The 12,382-nt window shown below is 37.6% G+C and overlaps 1 protein-coding gene and 1 long non-coding RNA gene across 2 annotated transcripts; both read right to left on the bottom strand.

Moving 5' to 3' along the window:
* Positions 1 to 8,729: 8,729 nt before the first annotated feature.
* Positions 8,730 to 9,177, bottom strand: LOC122638647. Its single transcript, XR_006329483.1, has 2 exons — positions 9,035 to 9,177; positions 8,730 to 8,870 (listed from the first exon to the last, which is right to left on the bottom strand). It is a non-coding gene; the product is annotated as an uncharacterized LOC122638647 (long non-coding RNA).
* A 47-nt stretch (positions 9,178 to 9,224) lies between these two features.
* LOC122638636 (non-specific lipid transfer protein GPI-anchored 9) lies at positions 9,225 to 10,972 on the bottom strand. Its single transcript, XM_043831497.1, has 3 exons — positions 10,614 to 10,972; positions 10,190 to 10,249; positions 9,225 to 9,364 (listed from the first exon to the last, which is right to left on the bottom strand). Exons 1-3 carry the CDS (start codon positions 10,930 to 10,932, stop codon positions 9,264 to 9,266), a joined length of 480 nt encoding a protein of 159 aa, XP_043687432.1. The 5' UTR covers positions 10,933 to 10,972; the 3' UTR covers positions 9,225 to 9,263.
* Between the last annotated feature and the right edge of the window lie 1,410 nt (positions 10,973 to 12,382).

The following is a 12,382-nucleotide window of genomic DNA, read 5'->3' as shown; positions in this document are numbered from 1 at the left end:
TGACAGCAATAATGATTCTTTCTATATATATATATATATATATATATGTTGTGATTTGATCTAATGCCCCCAGTGCAAATTAATACTTAGGTAGATAGGTTAATTGATGCTATGAGCACGTTGATGGGTAATTGATCTATTGTTCTTATTCTACTCTTCATATCAAACTGTTAATGAATATAATAAATCTATTCAGACTAAAGCTAGCTTTGTTTGGTTTTAATACAGCAACGAAAGCACTCATCAATTTCGAACTGTAAATTGACTTTTGTATTGAAAGTAATATGAGATGAAAAGCCAATCTTAAGCCCAACTAGGGCCAGCAGTTATCACAGTTTATACCCCCAATTTGAATCAATGTTGTCCCATAGAATAATTAGGCTTGTGAGGTTAAAGGGTTGTTGCTTTTATTTGCTGCATTGCATGCATGTATGTAACTCACTCACTCACTCACTTGGTAAAGTCTCATGATAAGGCCACCAATAATGTGACTGTGGCCAACATTGACAGCTAGTGAAGTTAATCAAAAGGCTTCTATATACATGGGTTCAAATTAAAACAGTCATCACCTAACAAGAACTAACCATTAACCCTATTGTATTGTATATGATGATGGACAAGAACAACCCCTCTTCTCCACTATGTCTCCAAACTAACAATGCCCTTTGCTGATCTCCATCTATTACCCCTCTCATGATTGAAATTGATCTCCATTATAGCTTTTCTTTTTTTAATGAGGATACATGGTAATAACTATCACAGTAATCCAGATTCTGATATGCATTTAGATTAATAACTTGGAATATCATTCATTCACTCTCTTTAATTTCCTCTGTTCTTTATTTGTTAAAAAAATTGAAAACAATCAAATACTATTTCTGGTCTGTATTAGGAGAATAAACATGGAAAATGTATACAAAAAACAGTCTTAAAAACATCAAAGAATTCAAATCCATAATGCCAAACTAAGCTGCTTAATTGCATATCCAGTTGGGCACCAGGCAAGGCAGCCTCATCTGGCCAATCTCGAAGTAGCCCTCCTCCCCTGTTCAGGCCAAACTCTGCTGATGTCCCTCCCTACTTCAGGGTAAAAGAAGAAAAAGTGGGGAGAGATGATGATTGGCCTTGGGATGGGAGAGAGGAAGCAATGGACAGTGAAGAAAAGCTTGTCTGGTTCACTACATCATCTCTCCAGCCATGGTGAGAGATACAATAGAAGAAATGCAAGTTGGGTTATTTCTTCCATGTGAGCAAACTGCAAACATCTGTTCCCAAGTCTCTGAGAGTAGAGAGAGAGAGAGAGAGAGAGAGAGATGAGAGGGAACTGGGTTTTCCTTGGTAAGGCTCACAATTACTCTTCCAAACCAAACCTCCTTTATTTTTTTTTCCTTTTCCTTCGTTCTCGTGTAGACATCTTTTTTCTATGGACTAATCATCTCTGTCGCGTCAGTAGACACAGTATAGAAATACATTCATAATTGTTTGGTTTTATGTGCTTGTAGTTTCTAATAACTATTAGCTGTCTTGATTGAATGAGTTGGCAAATCCTCATTCAAATTTCAAATACCTGTGCATATGACATGTGAGTTACTTGAGTGTTTTTTTTTTTTTTTTAGATTCTTCCATTATTTACATGGTTTTATTCTTCTTTTTCTGCATTAATTGGATTGAATTCTGATGGGCTTTTCTTTCTTGGCTACGTTTGGTTTCTTCTGCTCTGTTTAGCTGTAGCAGACGTTTTCTTTTTAATGGATTACTTTAGCAGAGTTTATAAGTCTCTGAATTCAAATCTATCTTGTGTTTGCGTGAAATTCCAGTTTTTAGAGAAGCTTTGACGATTTGATCACCCAATTTTTTGAGTCTCTTTCTGTTCTTCCATACTTGTGATTAATTTCATCCAAAAACAACCCCAATCCCCTGTAATTTTTTGAGTCTCTCTGTTCTTCCATACTGAAGTAGAGGATTCAAATTGTTGGCCTGAGCCATGTGAAAGCCTTTTCATCATTCTCAGAAAATCACCTAAGATGTGGTAATGCTGTCCATGAAGGGGATTCATGTAATTTTGTTGAAAGGGGTGTACAGACAAGTCACAAACTAGGTATAACAACAATGCTTACTATGCAAAAGTTGGAGGGATCAACACAACAGAGATGAACTTCCTTGAAGTGGAGCTTCCACTTAAACGTGACACCCATCACATTCCACACCCATCACTTAAACGTGACACCCAAACACAACTAGTTGTTTAAAGGTGTTGGAATTGGAAATATTCCCCAAGTTAGAGCTAGATATGGAGAGAGTCAGAGAGACCTTTCTTTCTCTGCCCTTTCCTTCTTTTGTCTTTTTGGCCATTTGTGGGTTGGAAGATTGAACCCACGACCATGTTAACAAAAGCCATCTATGTTTTGTATGTTATTCCATTCAATAATAAGGCAGGAAAAAGTTCTTGGTATGTTATTCCCTTCTCTCTCTATCTCTCTCTTTCTGTAATCTGGTCAAACTCCAAATCAATAAACTCTATTAAAGGAATAGGGAGAATATTATGAAGCTAATATTCAGAATAAGTTATTTGACCTGAAATAATTAATACCAATGGGTGTTTTAAAGTACTGCCATAAGTGCAATGCAATGATTAAACTCTTTACTTGTCTATTTTAAGGTATTGCCATTAATAGAGGTAAATTCTTATGCAATATATCGTTTCTATTATATAACTATGTTATTTGTGGTTAGGTTAGATATTATAGCAACTAGCTCAACTCAAGAAACTCATGTAACATGGAATGTAAATGAGGTCGATAAGTTTGTTTCTGTAATGATTGAGGATGTGAAGAATGGTCAAAAGACCAACACAACATTCTCAAAAGTAGGTTGGAATAACATCCAAACTGAAATGGAATGGATGTTTCAACGTCCTTTTTCAAAGGACCAACTACGTCAGAAGATGTACAAATTACAGAAGGACTACCATAGCTTCAAAAAGCTGTTAGAGACTACAGGGTTTGGTTGGGACCATAATTCAATGACAGCTATTGCAGAAGATTCTGTTTAGGATTCTGCTATTAAGGTACAACATGCCTTTTATTCCCATCAACTGAATTCCTTATCTATTAGTGTCTATTACCTATGTGTTATTCCATTAAAACAGAGTTTGTTTTAAATATACAGGCAAACCCAACATGAAGAATATTTCGAAGGAATGACTTTCCATGGTGGCCTGAGTTGTGTGAGATCTTTTCGGACACAAGTGCAAATGGGGAAAGAGGAGTTACCCCACAAAGGCCTACAGCTCCACCACCAATCATCATTGGTGAACAATTAGAGGATGAGATAGCCCCACAGGATTCCTCATTGGGTTTAGATGAGATAGACCCAACTGATGTTCAGGATTGTACAACTCCTCCTACCACAAAGCAGAAGCGGGATCTTAATAAAACACCAAATGATCGTAGGAAGAAGAGTGCATCAAAAGCTATTGCTGGTATTAAGAGTGATTTTACTCGCTTTATTAACTGAAAAATGGAACATGCTGATAGTATCACCCCAACATCCTCCACAACACCTCCTGTTGTTTCTACCACTACTGTGCAACCTCTCACTGTGCCTCCTCCTGATCTGACACACCATGATGGACCTTATAGCATCAAAGCTTGTCAGATTATGTTGGACAACATAGAAGACATTAGCAAAAAGGTGTATGCGGCTGCCATCAAGAAGATGGTTGACGACCCTGGTTGGAGAATCTCATTTATGGAGGCAAGGCCAGACAGAAAGATGTGGATCATGTTTGTCTTTGAATAGTTATCTTTGATTAATGGTTGATAATACATTTAGACACGTATTCCTAAACAATGTTGGCTTTTAAAATTTGATACTTTTTATATTAATATTTGATTGTATTTAGTTGATGTGAGACTTTAACACTTCTTTATTTGGTTCTGCTATTTGGTAAACTTGAAAGGTAGACACGTATTCCTAAACAATGTTATCTTTGATTAATGGTTGATAATATATCTAGATATTTTTATGGCATCTATTAAAATACTTTATTTGATTATGGTACTTGGCTGAATGCCCAACTATATGTCATTATGTAGTACAATGTAATATTGCATTAATTGTTGTCATATTCTTTACAGATATGTCAGTCAATAATTACAATCAAGATGATTCATCAGATGACGATGATATTGTCATTTTAGCTATGGTTGACGTTGTTCTTGATTCGATCAAAGTTAGAGAACCATGCATGGATGGGCTGTACACTTCATCTCTTCTAATGCATGACATATTGACGGGCCATTCCAATTTTTGCTATAGGTTGTTTAGAGTTGAAAGACACGTATTCCTTAACCTACGTGACCTCATGGTTCAGAGAAACTGGTTGCAAGACACTTGCTTTATTCGAGTTGATGAACAACTAGGGATCTTCATGATGAAAGTTGGACATGCTCTAGATACTAGAAAGGTGACAACTAAATTTCGACGGTCAACACAGACAATTAGCGCTGTTTTTCAGCTTGTGTTGCAAGCTATGCTCAATTTAACAGAGAAACTCATTCAACCACCTTCTTATGAGGTAGTACCAAACGAGATAAAATACAACCCTAAATACAACCCTTATTTTAAGGTAATCTCGACTTTGACTACAAGGTTTTTAGTATGTTAATTTATGACTGAAATCCTTTTTTCCTTAAAATATAACATGTATCAACTGTTCCTTTTAGGATTGCATCGGTGCTATTGATGAGCCCCATATCAGTGCAATAGTCACAGCAGGAGAGCAAACCCGATATCGAAACCGAAAAAGAATAACCACACAGAATGTCATGTGTGCTTGTTCATTCGATATGCGTTTCACGTTTGTGTATGCGGATTGGGAAGGTAGTGCACATGATGCTAGAGTCTTTGAAGCTGCAAGAGCAGATCCATCTTTATGTTGTAGGTTGCATAACTATATCAAAGATGAACAAAGAAGGGATGAATTGTTTGAGGAGTATGATCGGGAAAGACACATAGTAGATGAACTTAATCCCGCCCCTCAATCTTTTAAACAAGTTAATGCAACTACAACTCAGAGGAAAAGTGCAAGACAAATGACAATAGCACGCCTCCAAATTGTAAACGAATTGGCCATCGATATGAGGTTGCCTCAGATTCCTACTTAGGAAAATTTTCTAATGGTTGGATTACATGGTTGTATACTTAATAATGTTATTTTGATACTTATGGAGATTGGTGATCGATTCATTTTTATGTACTTTATTTGGTTAACTTTCAAACTTATGAATATTGATGGTGTTGATGGATTAGTGGTTATGTACTTAACATCGTTTATATCTTTATGGCATGTTTAAATATTTTTTATATCATACCCATTATTAAACCATCTTTTTATTTGACCAGATGACTTCTAGTCAGTATACGCTTACACATGCTAGATGTAAAGTGTGCAACTCCATTTGTAGTACGGATATAACAAAGAAAGGTCCCAATACAGGTAGACATCTGAAAAAATATCTACAACATAAAGAATTTTTCATGTGGGTGGAAGATTTAAGATTATGTCAATGTAGAGAAGGATAATGTAAGGTACGAACATCAAAAATCGCAGCAAACCCCGATCGAAGATTCTGGTGTTGTCCAAAATCAACAGGGGTATACCTAATATTCACATAAGTATACATTGATTATATTCTTTTAAGATTATGTAATGTTAATAAGAATGTTTTTATTTTTTATACAGATTCAAAACCCGGGTTGTATGTTTTTCAAATGAATAGATGAAGAAATCATGTGCGGTTATAAACAGCCTAACCCAATGTCAAGTGATTGTGTTGGCACTTCAACTTCAGTCACCTCTTCCTCAACTTCTACATCTGTATGGGTTATGGAATATTCGCAGAAAACTATGCAAGAAGAGGAAGAAAAAAAAAAAGATTTTAATAGGAGAAATTCAAGCTTCAGAAGAAAAATAAAAAATATACAATGATATCCTTGAAGACCTTAAGAATATGAGCATAAACAAAAAATGATGATTGTTCAAATGATTGTGTATTTTTTATTTCAATATATACTTTATGTGGGTTTATAATAACTAATGTACTAATGTTATTTACTTTATATGGATTATAATATTAATGGTTACACATAATTTTTTTTATATGATTTTTCAATATTTTTTTTAATTAAAAATAATTTTTAATGTCGTACCATCCATGATTTTATATGTATTTTAGTAAAAATGTCAATTTTGTAATTTACATTAATCAATACAAAACTGTTACAGAAACAGTTTTTATCAAACTCTTTTCAGTATTAATAGTGTTCTGGATATGTTTCTGGAACAAGTTTATCAAACACCTTTTAGGAAACCAGTAACGTTATTCTAGTAACAGTAACATCAAAATACGTTTTTAATCAAAAACAAAACAGAAACGCTACTAACGTTGTTAAACTGTGCCAAAGTTAGGGACTAAAGTAGGGTGTTGGACATACATTAACGACTGAGAAAATAGATTCATGCATGGATATTTATGGTACCTGATACACCCAAAAACAGTCAACCACTCAAAGATCGAGACATGGCAAGATCTTAACCGACAAGACGGATCACACGACATGTGTAACCAAACTTGGCTTGGGGGGCAAACAACCGCACAAAACACAAACCAGAGAACCGTTCCCTCTAACAGAACTTGGGAAGGAATCTCGTTTCCCACTAGGAGACGTCCCCCTCATTGAGGCAAGTAACCAACCCCACTATGGCATGTGTCAGAAGGTAGGAGACAAGGAGGCCACCAACCGCCTCAATAACCACACCAGGTATAAAAAGAAAAGGAGGGGACCCAAGTATGACACGCTCATTTTTACTGACTTACTGCTCTCTCCATACCCCTTCTCTGACAAATCATCTGTGCACCGGACTGACTTTGGCATCGGAGAGTCCTCCCCTTGGAGTCTGCTCCGGGCCTCTTCTTTGTCTTTTCTCCCCTTGCTGGTCGTACACGTCATCAGAAGACTTTCCGGCCACAACAATACCATTTGATCCTTAAAATAGTGAACCGTTTTGATAAACTAAATAGAATGGGCTGTGAAAATGAACATAAACTTATTTTAAATTAAGGGAGAAAGAACGCCACCTTGTCGAGCAGCGCACGCCGCCCCTACGTCCAAACACATGGGTGCACATAATGACCGTTGCACCCCTCTGAAAGATGGAAATTACCAAGGGTGCAACGGTCATTTCACGCACCCCTATGTCTAGGAGCAAAGGAGGCATCCACTACCCGACAAGGTGGGGTTTTCTTTCCCTTAAATTAATGTCAAATAATTTCTATTAGCATATATTCTTTAACATCAAAAACACCGAAAATAACTTAATAGGAGTAGCAAATTTCCAACATGGAAAACCAATTAATAGAGGTGTCAACTGGTCCGGTTCTTTAGCGGTTCTAACTCTAAGGTGACAAAATTAGATTTGGACCAATAAACTCACCGGTTCCAAATCTGAGATCTAAGACCATTAACTAATGGGTGGTCCGGTTCCAGTTCCTAATTGAATCCAAACATACCCTTGTTGAGCAGCCAAATGTAAAGCATTTTTTCCATTGGAACGAGAAATCTCGAGCAAGCTAGAATCTTTTAAAAGCAATTCATTAACTACTGGTGTGTGTCCTCTATGTGCAACAGATATGAGAGGGATAGAATACTAGAATTTGCGGGGCCAAGTGTCTTGCTTAGTCTTGGGTCATGTTCTAATAGCAACTGGACAACAATTGTATAATAAAAGTCACTTTAACTATATGTTAAAATAACAAGGATCATCTTTTAACACTTTAAAACATAAAAAAATGGGTGTTCTAATAACAACTGGCCAACAAATTTATAATAAAAGTCACTTTAATTATATGTTAAAATAACAAGGATCATCTTTTAACATTTTAAAACAAAAAAATGGTGCAAGACAAGTTCAAGTGTATGCATTTCTTCCAATTCCCATGGTTCCGAGGACCAAACTAGATCCAGACCAATAGCCTATCACTAAGACCAGATCCAGACCAATAAGCTATTGGATGGGTCGGTTCCAATTCCTAGCGGGACAGTTTCGGTCCGGTTACTGGTTCCAGTCCAAAATTGACACCCCTACCAATTAGTACTGAAACTTCATTAACACGCACGTCACCCTCATTTGGATCATACCAGATAAGGTTTGAATTTTGTATACAAATAGTCGCATGTCACCCTTACCGGATAAGGTTTGAATTTTGTATACAGATAGACACAAAGGTCTCTTGTTCACATGTGAAGTTTCAATCCAGATGGAATTTGTCAAGCAGTAAAATGAAGCATAAATAATAGACTACTTTTGAAAAGTTCAAAATATAGATGAGGTGCATAGACATACATACATGGGAAAGTATATGATTGAGACTATTCTGACAATTGTTGTCGTCCAAGGCCCTCCAAGGCCAATCACATGGAATCCACTGTGGGAACCTACTTACATGAAGACTCCCCCACCCAATGTAACGCTTTATTCGTGGGGACTCGAACCTGGGAATCCGTGACCAAAGCACATCGTCCTAAACCAGCCGAGCAAATCAACCTTAAATGTTGAACACATAAATGATTGGATGATTTCAACCATCTCAATGTTGTTTTTAAGGGCATATTTGCTAAGCTTCTCCTCTTGGCTTCTGGAAGCTAGCTATTGGGAAATACAAGGGGTTACAAGGGCACAACAAATGAAAACATTTAATTTGGAATCTTTAGCACCATAACCTAGAGAAACAGAAGCTCCAAGAAGGCTTTTGTGGAACTCTACTTAAATGCTTCTTAACCATACAAATAAATGCACAATTACCAAACTTCCCAATCATTTAACCACAGAACAGTTGGCATGTTATGCCCTAAACCTGTAAAATGGTTGGACAGGAAAATAAATACCTGAAAGTAGTCTAGGCAGCCATACCTGAGATTTGATATCAATTAATATTGATTGTACTTTTTTTAACATAAATTAATCTATAACGTAACAAATCTAAGCCTAACAACATATAAAATACCATTACAATATCACTACTATATAGCAAAAACAAGGGCTGTGTAAACTAAGCTGGATTAAGGAAAACAATCTTAACTGAAACTGACATGAAAAAGTGACATGGGGAAAAGTTATTCTATCACAGAAAAATTTAGATCAATAGAATGCACGGAGGAATAAGAAAACCCTCAAACAAGCAGAACTCTCAAGCACGGATTTAAAGCACAGAGAAGTCCCTAATGACCATAAAAGCCAAAAGTACAACTAAAGAAAGCATCCTATTCCAAGCCAGCTTCCCCACTCCATTGCCATTTACTCCTGTCATATTGCAAATTATTGCATATCAGAATGATCAATTAAATCCCAATCAAGTTTTTTATTTTGGCTTTTCAACTTTATTTTTCATACCTGCATTGACTTGAATGGTAAAGGAAATAATATATTGAAAGTTCAAAAGTAAAAACAGGTAGTGCATTAATCAAACAACTAAAAATAAATTACCTGAGCTGATTTAGAATACAGAACCTTTTAAATGGAACCATCAAGAGCTAGGGCTTAAGCCCTTAACTTGCTGCTTGGTCCATTACAGGATTAAGACTGCAAATAAATAATGGATGGACCAAAAAAGGCAGATTGAAAAGATGATCCTAACCATAATTTTTTTTTGGGTGGGGCCTTTGGGTACAGTTTTGAATGGATTAACAAGGGGAAAAGAAAATTTAAAAGATCCCCATTATCTGATCAAATTGATTGTTGGTGTGGACAAATTTTCAGGCATGATCATTCCTGTTTATGTTGTAAATTGCTAGAACTAAAATTCAAATATTCCAATTTTTTTTTTTTATTTCTTCAGAGCAACCAATTATGAGGGTTGGAAAGATTTGGCAAGGGTTGTAGGACATGGGCATATGGGATACAATACCAAAGTCAAAACAGAAGGTGGGGGTGTTTAATGTCTTGCTTGCCATGTGCTAGCTTTTGGACTTCCAACCCTTCCACAAAGGCAGGCCTGTCTATCCCTGTTCCTTTGCCAGAGTAACCCTAGATAATCACTCCCCATATAACAGGTGGAAGTTCTTATTTTTGTTAAAGATTAACATCTAGAATGTGAAATTAATGGATTACAGACAGAGGGAAGTGTACCTGGAGGTGGTGGAGTAGTAAGAGTATCCGATGATGACGATTCGGGAGGAGAAGCTGAAACTGTACCAAGATAAACAACCATTTATAAGTTTATTCTGCAAGAAAATTACCAAAGACAATTAATTATTCAGTTCTAGAACCAGCATTTGGAGCACAACAGGAAACTCACTGGGTTTTCGAAATCGCAAATTTTTATTTTTATTTTTTAAAAAGTGGGTGGGGGGGGGGGGGGAAGAAACCCCAAATTTGCAGAAGAAGAACGAGCATCGATCGCCAGAAGTTCAAAGGGAGGGCACTCTTATCATTTTCATTCTACCAACGTCAAATCGACGGATCGATTGATCTATCGATACGAATTTAGAAGCGGAGAAAGAGAAAAAGAAGAGAAAAATAGAAAAGAGGAAGATGGGTTAGTAGAAGATACATTTGCGGCAGGCGGTGGTAGTGTCGGTGACGCCGCAGTACTTGGGAAGCTCTAGGGCTTGGGTGATATTGATGTTCAAACTATTAAACAAGGAAGTATCGTTGAGGAGGTTGCATAGGCATTTGAGTTGCTTAGCCACGGCCTCGCGGAGAGGTGTGCAGCAAGAGGCCGGTGGTTTCGTGGAATTGAGGAAGTTTGCGCATGGCACCAAAGCCGCCGCACACGACGGTGTTCCACCGCCTCCTTGTCCCTCAGCCACCCCCGCCGTCCCCGCTACCATCACAATCGCCAACACCACCATCATCGCCAAATTTCCCATTGCCGTCTTCCCCCAAATACCTTTCTCTGCGATTACTTCTCGACTCCCAAACTGAATGTGAAATCAGAAAGGGGTCACTCCACAGTCCACACTCTTTCTTTTTCGACTCTGTCTTCCCTCCGCCGCGATCCTTTTTTAGGTTCTTTAGATCGTTTAATACTAATAAATTCCCAACCGCCCACTACTCAGATGATGCTTTTATTGTGTTACGTGCTAGTTTATCAAAAAACAGTGGGGTAATTTTCACGGACACCCCGTAAGGATGCAATATTTCACGGATATCCCATACTTGATTAAAATGTTATAGACACCCTCTATTTTATGACTTTATTTCAACTTAGTCCACTCTATTAGGTCTCTGCAGTTAAGCAGCTGTTAACTCTTTTTTTTAAATGGCAAAATTATTCTTATCACAGTGTGAACTCCACACAATACCCTTAAGGTAAAATCCCCTATTCCTATCTTCGTCGTCTTCATTGGGCGGAAGGAAGAAGGCGTTGAAGAGGTCTGCACAAGCATCGTATCATCATCTTGGAAGCTCGTCGTTTCAGAGGAAAATTGGGGGAATTGGACAGGAGTTGCTTCAGATGTCCGTAAGATCAGATAACACCTTGCTTCGATCCGCGCTTGGAATAGGAATCGATCAGATCATAGTAAAAGAGAGCCAGGTCTTGGTCTCCGTCTCCAAACCCTAAGTTTTGAACTAATTCAAAGAGTAGGGTTTACGCTTCTTCAAACTGTCCTTGCTGGTCCAGTTAAGAAATGAGGCATGCCACCAGCTTAGGGTTCCAATAAAACCAAGAAGTTGTGGTGATTCAGAGAGTAGGGTTTCACTTTTTCTGCTATTCTTTGATTCTCTCTTTCTCTTTTGCTTTTCATTACTTTGTTTTGGAGTTCAAATTCATCTGACCCAATTCACTATTCATCTGACCCAGATCACTTACTCCACTCATGAAGATCTCATTCTCCTTTTCTCCTCTCTCTTCTTCCACCCCCTCTTCCTTTGATGGCGATTTGAGTTCTTCCCGAAGTGCCACCACTGGTTGTTTGTCCAGTATCTTACTTCGTCTCCTTTGCACTGGTAGTCTTCCTACATACCCATGTGATCAAATCAAAGAAGCCCAATTCGTGGAGCTCGTTCAGTCCTACAATTCCAAGATTGAGAAGATTGAAACTCCTGCAACACATGGGATAGTAGTCAGGCTAATGGGTCTCGAATCCATGCCAAAAATTGTTTACCCAAAAAAAAAAATGAATCCATGCCGGAACTTAATTGGGTTCCGCCGGCGAAGACTCCAGATTCAATTTGCCAGAGCAGATCAGTGGACTCTGTAGATTACTGGTCTGAATTTGACCCAGTTCAAGGAAGACATCGACGGGTTAGAATGTCTTTGTTGTTTCGTGAACCTCCAACCTTCATACAACTGCAAGGGTACAATGAATGAATGAA

Source organism: Telopea speciosissima, chromosome 1 (genome assembly GCF_018873765.1).
Source record: "Telopea speciosissima isolate NSW1024214 ecotype Mountain lineage chromosome 1, Tspe_v1, whole genome shotgun sequence".
Taxonomy (NCBI): domain Eukaryota; kingdom Viridiplantae; phylum Streptophyta; class Magnoliopsida; order Proteales; family Proteaceae; genus Telopea; species Telopea speciosissima.
This window is presented reverse-complemented; position numbering and strand designations above follow the sequence as displayed.